Below are 15,263 nucleotides of genomic sequence, written 5' to 3' on the forward strand. Positions count from 1 at the left end.
GTACTCCTTCCCAGTCTCTTCCTTTTGTGCCTTTTTCGGTTGCCAGCCCTCAGGGCGGGAGGTCTGTTTCATCTGTGCTATTTGAAAGCTGCTCCAAGAATCTCTTTTTACTGAAGAGTTGGGTAGAAGATGACTGTGCACATGAATGGATGTGGTGTAGGTGGTGGAACAGTGGGACTGGGCGCCCAGGGTTCAAAGGCGGAAGAGACATAGCTCAATGGCAGAGCCATCTTGCCTTTCATTCAGAAGGTCCCAGGTGCAATCCCCAGCATCTCCAGGCAGGGCAGGGGGGGAAACACGCACGAAATCCTTGAGAGTTGCTGCCAGTCAGTGTAGACAATACTGAGCATGTGTGTGTGTGTGATGTGCCTTCAAGTCGATTACAACTTATGGCGACCCTATGAATCAGAGACCTCCAAGAACCACCCTGTCCAGATCTTGTAAGTTCAGGTCTGTGGCTTCCTTGATGGAATCAATCCATCTCTTGTTTGGCCTTCCTCTTTTTTTACTCCCTTCTGTTTTTCCTAGCATTATGGTCTTTTCTAGTGAATCAGGTCTTCTCATTATGTATCCAAAGTATGATAACCTCAGTTTCATCATTTTAGCTTCTAGTGACAGTTCTGGTTTGATTTGTTCTAACACCCAATTATTTGTCTTTTTCACAGTCCACGGTATCCTCAAAGCTCTCCTCCAACACCATATTTCCAATGAGTTGATTTTTCTCTTATCTGCTTTTTTCACTGTCCAACTTTCACATCCATACATAGAGATCGGGAATACCATGGTCTGAATGAGCCTGACTTTAGTGTTCAGTGATACATATTTGCATTCGAGGACCTTTTCTGGTTCTCTCATAGTGGCCCTCCCCAGACCTAGCCTTCTTCTGATTTCCTGTTGTCTCCATACTGAGCTTAGATGGCTCAATGATCCAACTCTGCACAAGGCAGCTTCCATGTTCCTCTTTAAATCAGCCCTTTGTTCGGAACCATGTGGGACTGGTAGTTTATTTTGCCTCTAGAGGAGGAAGGATCACTCTGCGGTAGAGCACTTGCTCTGCGTGCAGAAGGTGCTGGGTTCTCCAAGTAGGGCTGGGAATGTCCCCCACCAGAAACTCTGCAGAGCTGCTGCCAGTCAGTGTTGACAACACTGAGCTAGATGAGCCAGTGGTCTGACTCAGTGTCAACACAGTGTTCTAGGTTCCTAAATCCCCAACCCAGCCCTGAAGCTCAGTGTTTTGGGCTAGTCAAGAGTCTTCCTCAGCCTGACCTACTCACAGGGTTGTTGCGAGGATAAAATTGGGATGGGAAGTGGGGGGGAGAAGCCACTTTGAACTCCTTGTGGGAAAGGTGGGATATAAATGCAATATATTTGTGTTTGTTTAGTGTGGTATTCAATGCTAAATTAAATTAAATTACTATTTAAAAATGTGTTTTTAAATTTGGATATTTGTTTTTCATTGTTGTAAACTGCCCAGAGAGCTTCGGCTATGGGGCGGTATACAAATGTAATAAATAAATAAATGCTCGTCCTACTCAGAGCAGACGCATTACAGTTAATAGGCATGACTGACTTGGGCATGACAGTAACGTGAATAGGCATGACTGACTCCGGGCCGTTAATTTCAATGGGTCTACACTGAGTAGGGCTGATGCTTGGACCCATAAATGGCAATTAGCGACTAATTAAACGCCGCCCGGCTTGAGCTTGCTTTCCGGCGCGCTCTCTACCGGCCACCGAGGGCTCTGCCGCAGGGAGGCGCGCGTGCGCAGCGCGAGCTTGCCGCTGTTCCAGCTGCAAACAGCTGGCGCGGAGCTGGTGCGCGCCTCTTGGGCGGCTGCGGCGCGTTTGCTGCTGTTTGCTCGTCGCGGCGCTCCTGCACTTTGCCGTCCCCAGAGCCGGGAGGGATGGAGGCGGCGGCGGCGCTGCCGGGCTACGAGCAGCTCGTGCGGCTCGGGTACCGGAGCCTGGCCGGCACGCTGCGGAGCTGCACGGACTGCGGCTGGGAGCTGGCCCGGCGGACGTGGGCTGAGAACGCGCGGCTGGCCTGGAGCGAGGCGCTCCTCTGGGGCCTTTGCGCGGTGGGCTGGACGGTCGCTCGCGGCGCTGCCTCCCGGCGCCTCTTTCGGGTCTGTCGGGGGCGAGAAAGGGGGCTGGATTGCGGCGGGGGGAGAAGGGCAAACTGCCTTGCATTGCAGGTGCTAAGTTCACCCTTGCAGTGTCTTTTGGGGGGCGGCTGGCTTAGCATTGCAAGGGTTAAATTGGCGGTTGCTTTGCCTTTTTTTTTTTTTGGAAGGGGTACCCTGGTTTTGTATTGCACGGGGGTTAAAAATGAGCATTGCGTTGCCTCTCAAAAGGGGGAAAGGAGGATCGTGTGTGAGAGAGAGAGATTTGGGGCCTTTTGGGGTGAAGGAGAATCCGGCCTTGCGTTTGCAAGTGCAAAATATGGCATTTGGCTACGGAGTAGGCAGAGTGGCTCATGTCATTGCGTTGTGGGGTTTGGGGGGCATTGTGGGGGGTGTTTGAGAGAGCGAGCAACAGAGAAATCTCTTTTATGGTGGAGGGGACTAAAATGGTAATTCGTTTCATGGAGAGGCAGGTGAAATGAGTCATTGTAAGGGTGGGAGAATATGGCATGGGGGGCTGGGGACAGTGTTCGTGCCATTGCGTTGCAGGCCGGGGACCGCTCTGCTCTTGAATGGGGGGGTGGAATTGGTTATTGTGTTGCGTCACTTTATGGGCACAAAATGTTGGCTATTTGGAATAGGGTGGCCTTGGGTCTTGTGGGGTGCGTGTGTTAAAGACGTCGCATCGCATTGCTGCTGAGTGTGAAACCTGCTTCTTTAATCTTGCTTTGTATTGTAGAGCTGAAATGAGGCATTGCATCGGATGAGAGTGGATGTTGAAATAGGGCCTCGTAGGTTGAAATCTGTGGTGTGTATGCATGGAGGGCAGTAACGTAAAACTCTGCAGGGAGTGAGCAGTCTTGTTTCCTGTGGGGGGTTTAATTTAATACAGGAATAGGTTTTATGACTGTGTTCAGATCCGGGGGTTGTATCCACTGTCAGTCATGCGTAAGATTAGATTCGTTGAAATTAACGAAGATGACTAACTTGGGTCCCTTAATTTCAGGGAGTCTGTTCTGGGTATGGCTGACACTGGGTACAACCTATGTATGTTGTGTACATATGTATGTGGTATTGGAGAAATAATGACTGGGGCAGATCAAAATTTATTTATTGACACTCATTTGTAAATCTGGCTTTTCTGTTTTGAAAGCTGTTAAAAGTGCTGGAAATATTGATGTTGATAAAATATGCCCAGTAGTTATCTGTGAGGCTGTTAGAAAGCTTCTTTGTACTGAGTCAGACCATTGGTCTGTCTGACTGGCTGTCCAGCCTTCGAACTAAGGAGTTTTCCCCAGCCCTTACTGAGATGCTGTGGGGGTTGAACCTGGCACCTTCTACATGTAAAGCAGATTTTCTGTTGCTGAGCTACAGTCAGACCTTCCCCTAATTTTATTAGTTAACCAATCATACTATAGGCTGTCAAATTTATTTATTTTTCTATTTTAAGTCTTGGGGGAGTCTCCCAGATTTTTTCATTCACAATGGTGTTTTAACATCCACCATTTTGCATGCCAATTTGTTCAAGCACAGGACAAGAACTTTGAAAAGCCACTTTTTGGACAATAAAAACTGGAAAACTAGCTCAATATGTTCTCATCATGAAAAAACCCAAGAACCTATAAGTAAGTCCTGTTGAAATAAATATGTTTTCTCACAGCCTGCTGAAATGCTGCTGCTGCTGCTGCTATTATTATTATTATTATTATTATTATTATTATTCATCCTTCAACCCAAGGTCCCGGGCGGTTCACAACAATTTAAAATACAACATTAAAAACAATCACAAGGAAAGCAAAGATGCAACTGGGTAGACACCCATGAGAGGGCTTACCATGTGAACTGGATATAACCTGTTCAAAAAGAACAGAAGGAACAGAAAAGGAGGTGGAGTCGTGCTCTGTGTTAAAAATATATATATATATCTGCACAGAAATACAGGAGGATGAGCTTGGTAGCTAAACCGAGAGTATCTGGATTAAAATTAATGGGGCAATGAATAAAAGGAACATGGTGGTTGGAGTCTACTACTGACCACCCAATCAAGGAGAAGACGAGGATGAAACTTTTGCAAAGCAAATTGTCAATGTTTCGAGGAGGCATGAGGTAGTAATGGGGGACTTCTATTACCCTGATAACTGTTGGAAGACAAATTCTGCTAAACAGAAGAAATTCCTGACTTACGTTGGAGATAACTTTCTCCTAGAGAAAGTGGAGGAAGCAACTAGATCGGCTATCCCTGACTTGATTCTAACCAACAGAGGTGACTTGGTGGATGAAGGGCAGTTATGGGAACTCTGGGGGAAAATGACCACGCTATACTAGAGTTCTTGATTTTTAAGGAAGTGGAAGCTGAGAGTAGCCACATGCGTACCCTGGACTTCAGGAAAGCCGATTTTAATACACTCAGAACAGTAGAAAGCAAGGTTCTGTGCCAAGCAACCCTAATGAGAAAAGGAGTCCAAGATGGGCGGGAGTTTCTAAAAGAGGAAGTTCTAAAGGCACAACAGCAAACAATTCCATCAAGGAAAAAAGGGGAAAAACAGCAGAAGAAGCCAATGTGGCTTCACAGAAAGCTTTAGAGATGATCTGAAAACAAAAAAAGGACACATACAGGAAGTGGAAGGAAGGCCAGACCACCAAAGGAAGAGTACAGACAGGTAACATGGAACTGCAGGAAGGCTAAAGCTGAGAATGAGCTGAGGCTAGCAAGAGATGCCAAAAGCAACGAAAAAGCTTCTTCAGGTACATTCATAGTAAAAGACAGAGAAAAGAACTGGAGGATGGCAAAATGATAACAGATGACAAAGAAAATGCAGAAGTGCTCAATTCCTACTTTGGCTCAGTCTTCTCCCAAAACAGGTTCTATGACCCTCCTGGGAAACATGAAGTTGAAGGGGCAGGATTGCAGCTCGAGATTGTCAAACAAATGGTCATGGAATATCTAATCACTTTGAACATGTTCAGCTCTCCAGGGCCCAATGAACTGCATCCTAGAGTATTGAAGGAACTAGCTAAAGAACCCTCAAACCACTGTCTATTAATCTTTGCGAAATCATGGAGGACTGGTGAAGTGCCGAACGAATGGAGGAGGGCTAATGTTGTCCCTATCTTCAAAAGGGGCAAAAAGGGGGAAACTGGGAACCACAGAGCAGTCAGCCTGACATCGATCCTGGGGGAAATTATGGAGCAGATTATAAGGCAGTCAAGTCTGTAAACTCCTTGAAAACAATGCAGTGATTAGTAGAAACCAGCATGGATTTATCAAGAACAAATCCTGCCAGACTAATGTTATCTCATTTTTTGATCGGGTAACCTCCCTTGTTGTTGTATCCAGGTTGGGACTCAGGAACCAGACCAATTGGTGAAAGCAAATCAGTTTTTATTAAAGTAATATCCAGACAAAGACTACGCCTTCTCATGAAGTTTCACTACAAAACATAACCTGCGACTTGAAAGAGAGTTGACAGAACAAGGAACCACTATTCCCCCTGTCCCTTAAGGGCAATCGACCGCGAATTCTCTCACTCCACCTCAAAGTGCTCTCATCCACTCCCCTCCTCTCCCCCTTCTTTTGTTGTCTCTTTTGCTGTCTCCTTGTACGTGGTGAAGGAGGTGCTACTGCCCCCTCCCCTTCTGAGGACTCTGATTCAGGTATGGGGGAAAGCGGGGGGGGGGGGCAAGGCCTAAACCATCTGGCTGCTTCTCTTTGCTTTTCCCTAGATCAGGAGGAGGTTGGATTCCCCCTTGCCCTCCCTCCTTCTCCAACTGCTCTGAGCTCGAAGGGGGGGAAGGCGTGGGAAGCTCACGGGAAGGATCTGTGTCTGTTGGACTTTCAAGGTCTTCGCTGCCAGACAGTTCCATCTCTGAGATTCCCTCCCCCTCTTCTGCTTCTTCTTCACACGGCTCTGGCCAAATGACACCCTCCCTCTCCTCATCTTCTGAAACATCAGGGCCCCAATCCTGCATCCTGACACTTGTAGACTCTGGGATTGCTGTGGACATATCTCAACTTCAGCAAAGCTTTTGACAAAGTGCCCCATGATATTCTGATTAGCAAGCTAGCTAAATGTGGGCTGGATGGGGATCCACTGTTGGCTCCAGAATCGTACTCAAAGGGTGCTTATCAATGTTTCCTTCTCAAACTGGTCGGAAGTAACGAGTGGGGTACCACAGGGCTTGGTCCTAGTCCCAGGGCTCTTCAACATTCCTATTAATTACTTGGATGAGGAGGTACAGGGAATGCTTATCAAATTTGCAGATGATACAAAATTGGGAGGGATAGCTTCCCCAGCAGGAAGAAACAAAATTCAAGGTGATCTTGATAGACTGAAGCATTGGGCTGAAAACAACAGAATGAAATTTAACGGGGATAAGTGCAAAGTCCTGCCCTTAGGAAAAAGGAAACCAAATGCATAGTTCTGAGATGGGGGATACTTGGCTCAGCAATACTACATGCAAGTAAGGTGTTGGGATTGTTGTTGATCACAAGCTGAATACGAGCCAACAGTGTGATATGGCTGCAAAAAAGGCAAATGCTATTTTAGGCTGCATTAACAGACTGGTTAGGCCTCATCTTGAATCCTGTGTCCAGTTCTGGACACCACAATTTTAGAAGGATGCAGACAAACTGGAACTGATTCAGAGGAGGGCAATGAGGGTCATCAGAGGACTGGAAACAAAGCCCTATGAGGAGAGAATTGGACATGTTTAGCCTTGAGAAGAGAAGACTGAGGGGAGATATGATAGCCTTGAAAGGCTGCCACACAGAGGACAGCCAGGCTCTCTTCTCGATCGTCCCAGAGTGCAGGACATGGAAGAATGGGCTCAAGTTGCAGGAAGCCAGATTTCGGCTGAACATCAGGAAAAACTTCCTAACCATTAGAGCGGTATGACAATAGCACCAATGACTTCATGGAGAAAAGGACTATCAGTAGTTACTAACCATGATGGCTGTATACTATCTCCGGCAGTGGAGCCAGTATGCCGCGCAATACCAGTTGCTGGGGATCTTCTCCATCAAACGCAGATGTGCACATGCCCTCATCTGGGGGCCCTGCCCAGTGGCATGGAAAAGACTCCTATGGGAAGTTTGATTTTGTTCTGCATGTTGTCAGGAATCATTATGTCCCCTCCTAAAAACAAATAAGATCACATCAACCTGCAGTTGTACCACATTTTGGATGGAGAAAGGATTGTGTGTGTGTCCTTGTGCAAAGGGGGAGGCATGAAATCTTTGCCCTATAGATAGGCTGGCAGAGAGCGAGCTTTGGAATCCCTGCTTTAACAATCTCTGGAGAGGATATTTGAACAGGCCTCGCTGCAAAACGCAGGAATGGTGATAGTCAGTGTGGGATAAGGAGACATCACGCTGGTTACAAAATTTCCTTCCATCTCTATGCTTCACGCTTTTATGAAGTGAGGAAGTTCAGAAAGCTTCATTTTCTTTTTCTTTCTTTCTTTCTTCCTTTCTTTCTTTCTTTCTTTCTTTCTTTCTTTCTAAAGATGCTTCAAGGACAGGGAGCACACATTCTTCCCCTCCCCTCCTCCCCACTGATTTTTGGATAATGAATTGAGGGTTTGCTGCTTTTGAGAAACTGAGGGCGATGAGTAGTCATTGCATTCTAAGTGCACTGTCGGGGGATTTGAGACTCCCAGCCGGGGTTTGACCCCCTGGGGTTGATGGGGCTATGCAGCACGTGCATAAAGACCTAGCGGTTGAAAGGGGTGGAAAATATGGTTTAATTAGGAATGATGAGCCTCATAAATAGAGTGCCAGCAGTGAACCCCTCTGTATTGAATAAGATGATTCTACAATACAACAATATTCCTTTTATTTAAAAAAAACCAATTCCCTCCAAAGTTTGCGCCGAAAGGAATGAGGCCGCCAGGTGGGAAAGGTTGCCCACACCTGCTCCACCTGGCTGATTTTAACCTGGGAGGGGGTGAGTGGCTCAAACTCAGAGGCTGCCTGTGCATTTTTTGGTATACCCAAATAACAGAGCCTGATGCATGTCAACTCAGGAGGAAGTCCCATTGAGATAATGAAACTTGCTCCCAGGAAAATGTCTTAAGATTTTGACCCTAATGGGTTATGGAAGCTTATTTTGGAGTTAATATCATCATCGTCATGAAGAAAAGAGAAATATTTGATCAGAGAGGGAAGCATTAACTAGCGGAGTACAGTCAAGTGATAACATTTGGAACATCCTTTTGGTGGGGGTGGGAATTTGTTTTTCAAGGCTGTGGTGGGACTTGGCTGAAAAGGGTGGGAGGGGAGGTGGGAAAGTCTCTGGTTGGCATTGAGTGGGGTTGTTTAGAGAAGGACAGAGGTAGAGGAGGCAGGAGAGCCGAGGAAGAGTCTGGCGTGGGTGTGTGAGATGGAGGCAAACTGTGGCAAGGATGGCAGAGAATGAGATGCAGGGGTAGGGGGAACAAACGCATGTATACGTTTGGACATTCGTTTTGAACACACAGCATGATTGGTCTGTGTGTGTGTGTTTAAAGTGAACTCCAAATAACTTGCATAGGTATGTGTGGGCATATGAACTAGTGACTTGGAATTTATTTCCTAGAAACTTATCTGCAGGTGAGGGGAAGATGGGGGAGGACTTCTCCTAGTGTTTGAGGAGGTTAGGAAAATGTTATGTGTTAGTTTCGCTCTCAGACTCATGGAGCACATTTAACATTTGATGCAATGGTTTTGGCACTTCTCTGCATTTTTATTTATATGAAAATCAGAGGTGGTTTTATAACGATGACTTCACCAGCCTGTGGTAGGACTGGGGAGGGCAGCTGTGAGAGAACCAGAAAAGATCCTCAAATGCAAAGATGTATCACTGAACACCAAAGTCAGGCTCATTCAGACCATGGTATTCCTGATCTCTATGTATGGATGTGAAAGTTGGACAGTGAAAAAGGCGGATAAGAGAAAAATCAACTCATTTGAAATGTGGTGCTGGAGGAGAGCTTTGTGCATACCATGGACTGCGAAAAAGACAAATAATTGGGTGTTAGAACAAATTAAACCAAAACTGTCACTAGAAGCTAAAATGATGAAACTGATGTTATCCTACTTTGGACACATCATGATTCGCTGGAAAAGACCATAATGCTGGGAAAAACAGAAGGAAGTTGAAAAAGAGGAAGGCCAAACAAGAGATGGGTTGATTCCATCAAGGAATCCACAGACCTGAACTTACAAGATCTGAGCAGGGTGGTTCATGACAGATGCTCTTGGAGGTCGCTGATTCATAGGGTCGCCATAAGTCGTAATCAACTTGAAGGCACATAACAACAACAACATACATTTCTACCTGTGGTGATTTTATCTCCTTGTTTCCAGCTATGCCCCATTTTATCACTTTTTAAAAACTGGAATCAAGTTTCTGGCTCTCATGGTACGGCTGAATTTGAAAGCAACCATTGAATAAGGGCTACGAAACTGAATTGATGAGAAGCAAATTATTGGAGTTTGGTATATATAGCAGTGAAGTGCAGAAATGCATCCGTCTAGTAAGACTGATGGGTGAAAGAAGAAAGAAAGTTTATTGCTCCTGGGAAATAAAGCCATTCTGAATACGGACATACATGTGGCCAGTATGGAATCATGAGGTTAACACTCTCACGCTGTCTAGAAGGAGGGGAGAGGGAGGGAAATCTGAGAAAAACAAGAAATGTCTGTCTATCATGCCCCCCCCCTGTACTTGTTACAAACCTTAATGCTTTCACAAAGTAGGCCAGAAATTCAGCAGGTACAGCCTTTCTCATCTCTGCATGTAAAACATTTTTCATATAGGGAGGAGGAGTAGACAACAGAGGCAAGGGTAGATAATACAGAGATGTCTACACTGACTGAGAATTACAAATAGCACAGCATTTAAAGAACCCGTCAACACAGCTATTAAAGGTGCAGCAGCTATCTCTTGTAGCCCTTGGCCTTCGATCCTTTTGTTGATATTCCGCTCCCACCCCTCCTCCAAAAAGATCGTGATCTGCTTGAGGACTAGGAACTTGCTTCCAGTTTTTTCAACAGAAGAATGGTGATTCTTTGCCTTTGTGTGGAGCCTGCAGAATAATCCCCCGGTGTATTGTTCCCTGACCTATTTGGCAAGGTCACCTCATGTGGCGTCTGCGCTTACTGTGAGATGATCAAACCGCACCTCCAGGCAGCAGGCTCTGACAGAGTCGTACTTAAGTTTCCTCTTAATGACCTGAAAAGAGCAAAGTGAAACTAATTCTCCTTGTTCTTAACAAAGGCTTTCTCTCTTTCTGTCTGCTCTCCCCCACCATTTTTACTAAATGACACATCATTCTCACGTTGAACATGGTGGCTTGAGCCTCCCTGCATAGACTGTGGAGGAAATCTGCATTCGGCCACAAGGGTGGAGAATCTGTCAGCAAAATTGTGACCTGTATGGGAATCGACTTGAAGGCAGTCCATTTCCATTTCATGGCTGTCCTACCCATGACGTTTCCCTATCTGCAGGGGAGATCTTTGAAAGCTTGCTTTGGGTGTGTCAGAGGGCCCTGGGGTTTTGAGAAGCTAAGCTAGTCTTAAGAAGAGCCTTTCTCCAGTGTGCCAAAAGATCTATCCAGTCTAGCGTCTTGTTTCCAACTAGGGACATCCCACATGCAAGCCTTGCCTGTTGTTCGTTCCCATATTATGTTTTGTGTGTGTGTGAATTTCAGCTATTTTTTTAAAAAAGAAACAACTACCAAATGAGTTTGGTACATGCGTGGTTAATAAAACCAAAGAGTTTGGTGGAAGCAACCAGAACTTAAGCAGAGGATTGTCATGTGGTAGATCCCATGCGTCCTCTGAATCCAAACAGTTGCACAAGATACCTTAATGGAACTCCCCTTTTCAGAGGCAGTCTACCTGTGAATACTGAATGCGGAGAAGGGGGCAATTGAGGGATTTCAATTTGGCTGAGTGAGTTCCAGGGTCATCTAGAGCCGTGAGCACAGAATCTCAGACCCACGGAGCAAATGTTGCCCTCAGAACTCTCTGCAGGCGACCACCCCTATGTCGTCCTTGAGTGTTTTTCGGTGGCTGGGATGTGCCTTTTCCCTCTGCTGCTAGCCTGGATAGAAAGGAGTGTGTGAGTCCATGTAGAAACTTGCCTACTGCACAAAGGTGACATTTACATTCATTGCTCTGCCCGCTTCCATGTGGCCCCTGGAAGAGTGCCCAGAAGGGAATGTGGCCCTTTGGCCAAAAGAGGTTCCCCACCCTTGTGACTGGTGGTTGCACCTATAAACGGGTTTTGTGCAATGCCAGGGATGGACCATGCAGCCTTTATCAGTGAGGAGAGTCACTGGATCCACCACAACCCATGGAAAAAACAACTTGATAGGTGTCAACACCATAGGCCTTGTGGGCAAAGGTGCGATAAGGACCAGGAACTGTGTAAAGTGAATCCAGGTTGCCTTTTCCACATCGTCCTGCCTGGGTTACAATCTGCCCTTCTTATATTGCCATCTTTTATTGTCAATTCCATTAAGTCAGCAAGCAATAAATTTTACCCTGTTTCAGAGCCACCCCTTGACTGAAGGGGGGGGGGGAGGCGCAGGAGGTATACCCCCAAATATTTAAAACAACTTAAAATTGCCAAAGTACAAATATCACTGTTGGATAAAGTAACATGGAAACTGTTATAAAACAGGGATGAAAGTGAAAGGGGACGCCAGCAGTTGCGTAAAACTGAAACAGCCAAGTATGACGTTAAAGTATCAGGTGTAAAAAGCTTGTGATAAGAGAGAGATTTCTTCCTGTGAGCAAAAAAAGATATTGACATATAGATACACGTGCGCATTTATAGAGGAAAACCATTTTTAAAGCGTCAGACAGCGCTCCAGATAAGTTTGTTGTGGATTGCGGAAGGATGTGGTTAATTACTAAAACCATGCATTTAGCTGACCGACGTGACAGTGAGATTAAGAGGCAATTAGGTTTTTAGCTTCTGCCTTCTCCACCTGCTCTTAAGGTGAAAGAAAAATGCTTCGCTTTAAGACATTAATAGCTCTGTTATATTAAGTCACTGTAGTGTGTATGTGTGTATTACATTTAATCTGTGTCTGTAAAAATCATAAAGCAAGTCCAACAATGGCTGCTGCCCATGAAACATATGGGCTCCTACTGGGAGAAAGGTTGGGATATAAATCTAATAAATAAATATAGCCAGATCCTCCATATTCAAAGGCAGTCTATCTGCATCCATATATTATGCTTGGGCATTTTGCTACCCAGAAAATAAGGCCTTTTCTCTCCCCACCCACCCCTCCACCCGGGTGCATGGATGACACAGGAATGCAAGCACCCTGCTGGATCAGACTAGGCCCATCTAATCCAGCATGCTGCCAGCCGAATGCCTTCATTGTCCACAAATGGGTGTAAAGGGAACAACCCTCTCCTGCTCTTACTGTCCCTGGCAAATGCCTTCCTGGGGTAGACTGCCTCTAAACATGGAGGTTCTATAAATATAGCTCCTCCCTAACAATTTGTCTGATCCCCTTTTAAAGCCATCCAAGCTGGTGGACACGGCCGCTTCTTGTGCGAGCAAATTCCACAGTTTAACTCTGTGAAGAAAAAAAAGGTAAAGGTGTCCCCGCACTTGTAGTGCGAGTCGTTTCCGACTCTTAGGGTGACGTCTTGCGACATTTACTAGGCAGACCGTATACATGGGATGGGATTGCCAGTTCCATCCCCAGCCTTTCTTCACCCCCCAGCGTATGCCGGGTACTCATTTTACCGACCACGGATGGATGGAAGGCTGAGTGGACCTCGACCTCATTTACCGGAGATTCGACTTCCTCCTTCCGTTGGAATCGAACTCCGGCTGTGAGCAGAGCTTCGGCTGCGTCACCGCCGCTTACCGCTCTGCGCCACGGAGGGACTTGTTGTAATGTTAGACTCTGTTAATTGAAACAACCCAGAATAAAGCATTAAATAATGTCACTTTTTATTCATCACAAAGACAAATATGATGAGGATGAGATTTATTACCGGCCCTTCACCAGAAAATCCCAGGGCAGGTTACAGCAATACCTTTTAATACCTTTTGAAATAAATGAAAGGAAGGCGGTAATAGTAAACCATCTAGAGCAGCCTTTCCCAACCAGTGTGCCTCTAGATGTTGTTGGACCACAACTCCCATCAGCCTCAGCCAGCATTGCCAATGGTCAGGAAAGATGGGAATTGTGGTCCAACAACATCTGGAGGCACACTGGTTGGGAAAGGCTGATCTAGAGTGAACAGAGCCTCAGGGTATTTGGACTCTGGTTTTGAGTGTCCCAGCGTATACAACAATGCCTCTTCTTCAGCACTAATTCAGGAAGCTCCATATCACATTAATAACAATATGTGTAACAGGCAGAATGTCAACTGGGGAAGCTTTCCCCATAATTGTATTCCCATGCTAGAAAAGGCTTCATGTAATCTGTTTAATTTCTGCCCACCATGCAGCTGTTAAAAGCACAAAGGCCCTGCTCTTCCTTAATGCCAAACCTAAACCATGCGAAGAAATCAAGTTAAGAGTAAAAACGACAAAAATTGGGCAACCCAACATACTTTAAAATATTTAAAATATATTTAAAATGAACATATACAACAGGATAAAAACACACTCAAAGCCTTGATAAACAGCAGCAAAAATACACTGAGCATGTGCAATTTCATATTTAAAAAACTTACTTTACCAATCTCTGTTCATAGTCACTAGAAGCTAAAATGATGAAACGGAGGTTATCCTACTTTGGACACATCATGAGAAGACACGATTCACTAGAAAAGACCATAATGCTGGGAAAAACAGAAGGGAGTAAAAAAAGAGGAAGGCCAAACAAGAGATGGATTGATTCCATCAAGGAAGCCACAGACCTGAACTTACAAGATCTGAACAGGGTGGTTCACGACAGATGCTGTTGGACAAAACGTTACCAATCATTCTTTGCTCACTTACTGCCTGGAGTCAGCCACTAACTCTCAGCCTAACCTACCTCATATGGCTGTTGCTCCAACTGAATTCCACAGGAGTTACTTCTGAGTAGACCTGGTTAGGATTGCAGCCGAAGTCCTTGTATTATAGAAATCATTTTTTACTTCCTTTAACAAGAATGATGCGCCTTTGTACTATAAAGCCCTGTATAAGTAGTACAGCTTCAAAGCTTCAACAGAATCTTCATTTGGTCTGATTACAGCAATTAGATTTACATGGGAGTTGTTGTTATGTGCCTCCAAGTCGACTGCGACTTATGGCGACCCCATGAATCGGCGACCTCCGATAGCATCTGTCGTGAACCACCCTGTTCAGATCTTGTACGTTCAGGTCTGTGGAGTTCCTTTGTGGAATCAACCCATCTCTTGTTTGGCCTTCCTCTTTTTCTACTCCCTTCTGTTTTTCCCAGCATTATTGTCTTTTCTAGTGAATCATTTACATGGGAGGAAGGCCCATTAAATATGAAAATACTTACTTCTGAGTAGACATGTATACATGGTACTACAAGTTAACAACACAGTGGATTTTTAATGGTGCCCAGGTGTGCATTCGTGAGGAATGTTCCGGGAAGTTGTCCTGCTCCTTTTTTAGCAGGTTCCCCCCCCCCCCCGGGGTCTTTCTGTCTTTACAGCCAGAGCTAATCAGCTCGATCAATCTTTCCTCGCTGCCACTGACAAAACAGCGGGGATGCACTCGCTCGAGTGCTGTGCTGCGGAGCTCTCTGTGTGTGGGGAACTGACTGTGCCAGTTGGAAGGAAGGCAGAAATGGCTGCTTCCACATCCAGTGTAGGCTCACAAGTTGGTGGTACACAGACCAGCCATTAATTACCTTTTTAATTAATTAATAATTCTTCTCTTGGGTCTTTGCGACCTCTCTGGGATGACTTCGTGACCCCCAAGCTGGGAACCACTGAACTAGAGTATTCATTACAGCACAGACTGAAGTACCCATGGATTAAAGACACAGTGATGCAAAGCACTCCAAAACACTTCAGGGCTTTTCAGTTAACTCTAATGCAGTGGTTCATAAATAATGAGCTATGCTGGGAGAACTTTTTAACTTTTTTTTTTTTTTACAATTTTGAAATGGTATATATTATAGTATTGTTGGGTTTTTGATATTTTTGTGTCAAAAGATGGG

The 15,263-nt window shown here is 45.4% G+C and overlaps 1 protein-coding gene and 1 long non-coding RNA gene across 3 annotated transcripts in view; one reads left to right on the forward strand and one right to left on the reverse strand.

The window, feature by feature from the left end:
* The first annotated feature begins 1,757 nt into the window (after positions 1-1,757).
* Positions 1,758-15,263, forward strand: part of CERS1 (ceramide synthase 1) — a 39,938-nt gene continuing 26,432 nt past the window's right edge. The window contains exon 1 of one of the 2 annotated variants that reach the window (XM_061600513.1): positions 1,758-2,126. In XM_061600513.1, coding sequence (XP_061456497.1) covers positions 1,905-2,126 — 222 coding nt within the window. In that variant the 5' untranslated portion in view covers positions 1,758-1,904. The remainder of the gene's footprint in view (positions 2,127-15,263) is intronic. The other variant, XM_061600515.1, reaches the window with a different exon arrangement.
* LOC133372225 (uncharacterized) overlaps positions 9,613-15,263 on the reverse strand; it is a 36,486-nt gene continuing 30,835 nt past the window's right edge. The window contains exon 4 of the long non-coding RNA XR_009759467.1: positions 9,613-10,336. This is a non-coding gene — a long non-coding RNA (uncharacterized LOC133372225). The remainder of the gene's footprint in view (positions 10,337-15,263) is intronic.

Source organism: Rhineura floridana, chromosome 18 (assembly GCF_030035675.1).
Source record: "Rhineura floridana isolate rRhiFlo1 chromosome 18, rRhiFlo1.hap2, whole genome shotgun sequence".
Lineage (NCBI taxonomy): Eukaryota > Metazoa > Chordata > Lepidosauria > Squamata > Rhineuridae > Rhineura > Rhineura floridana.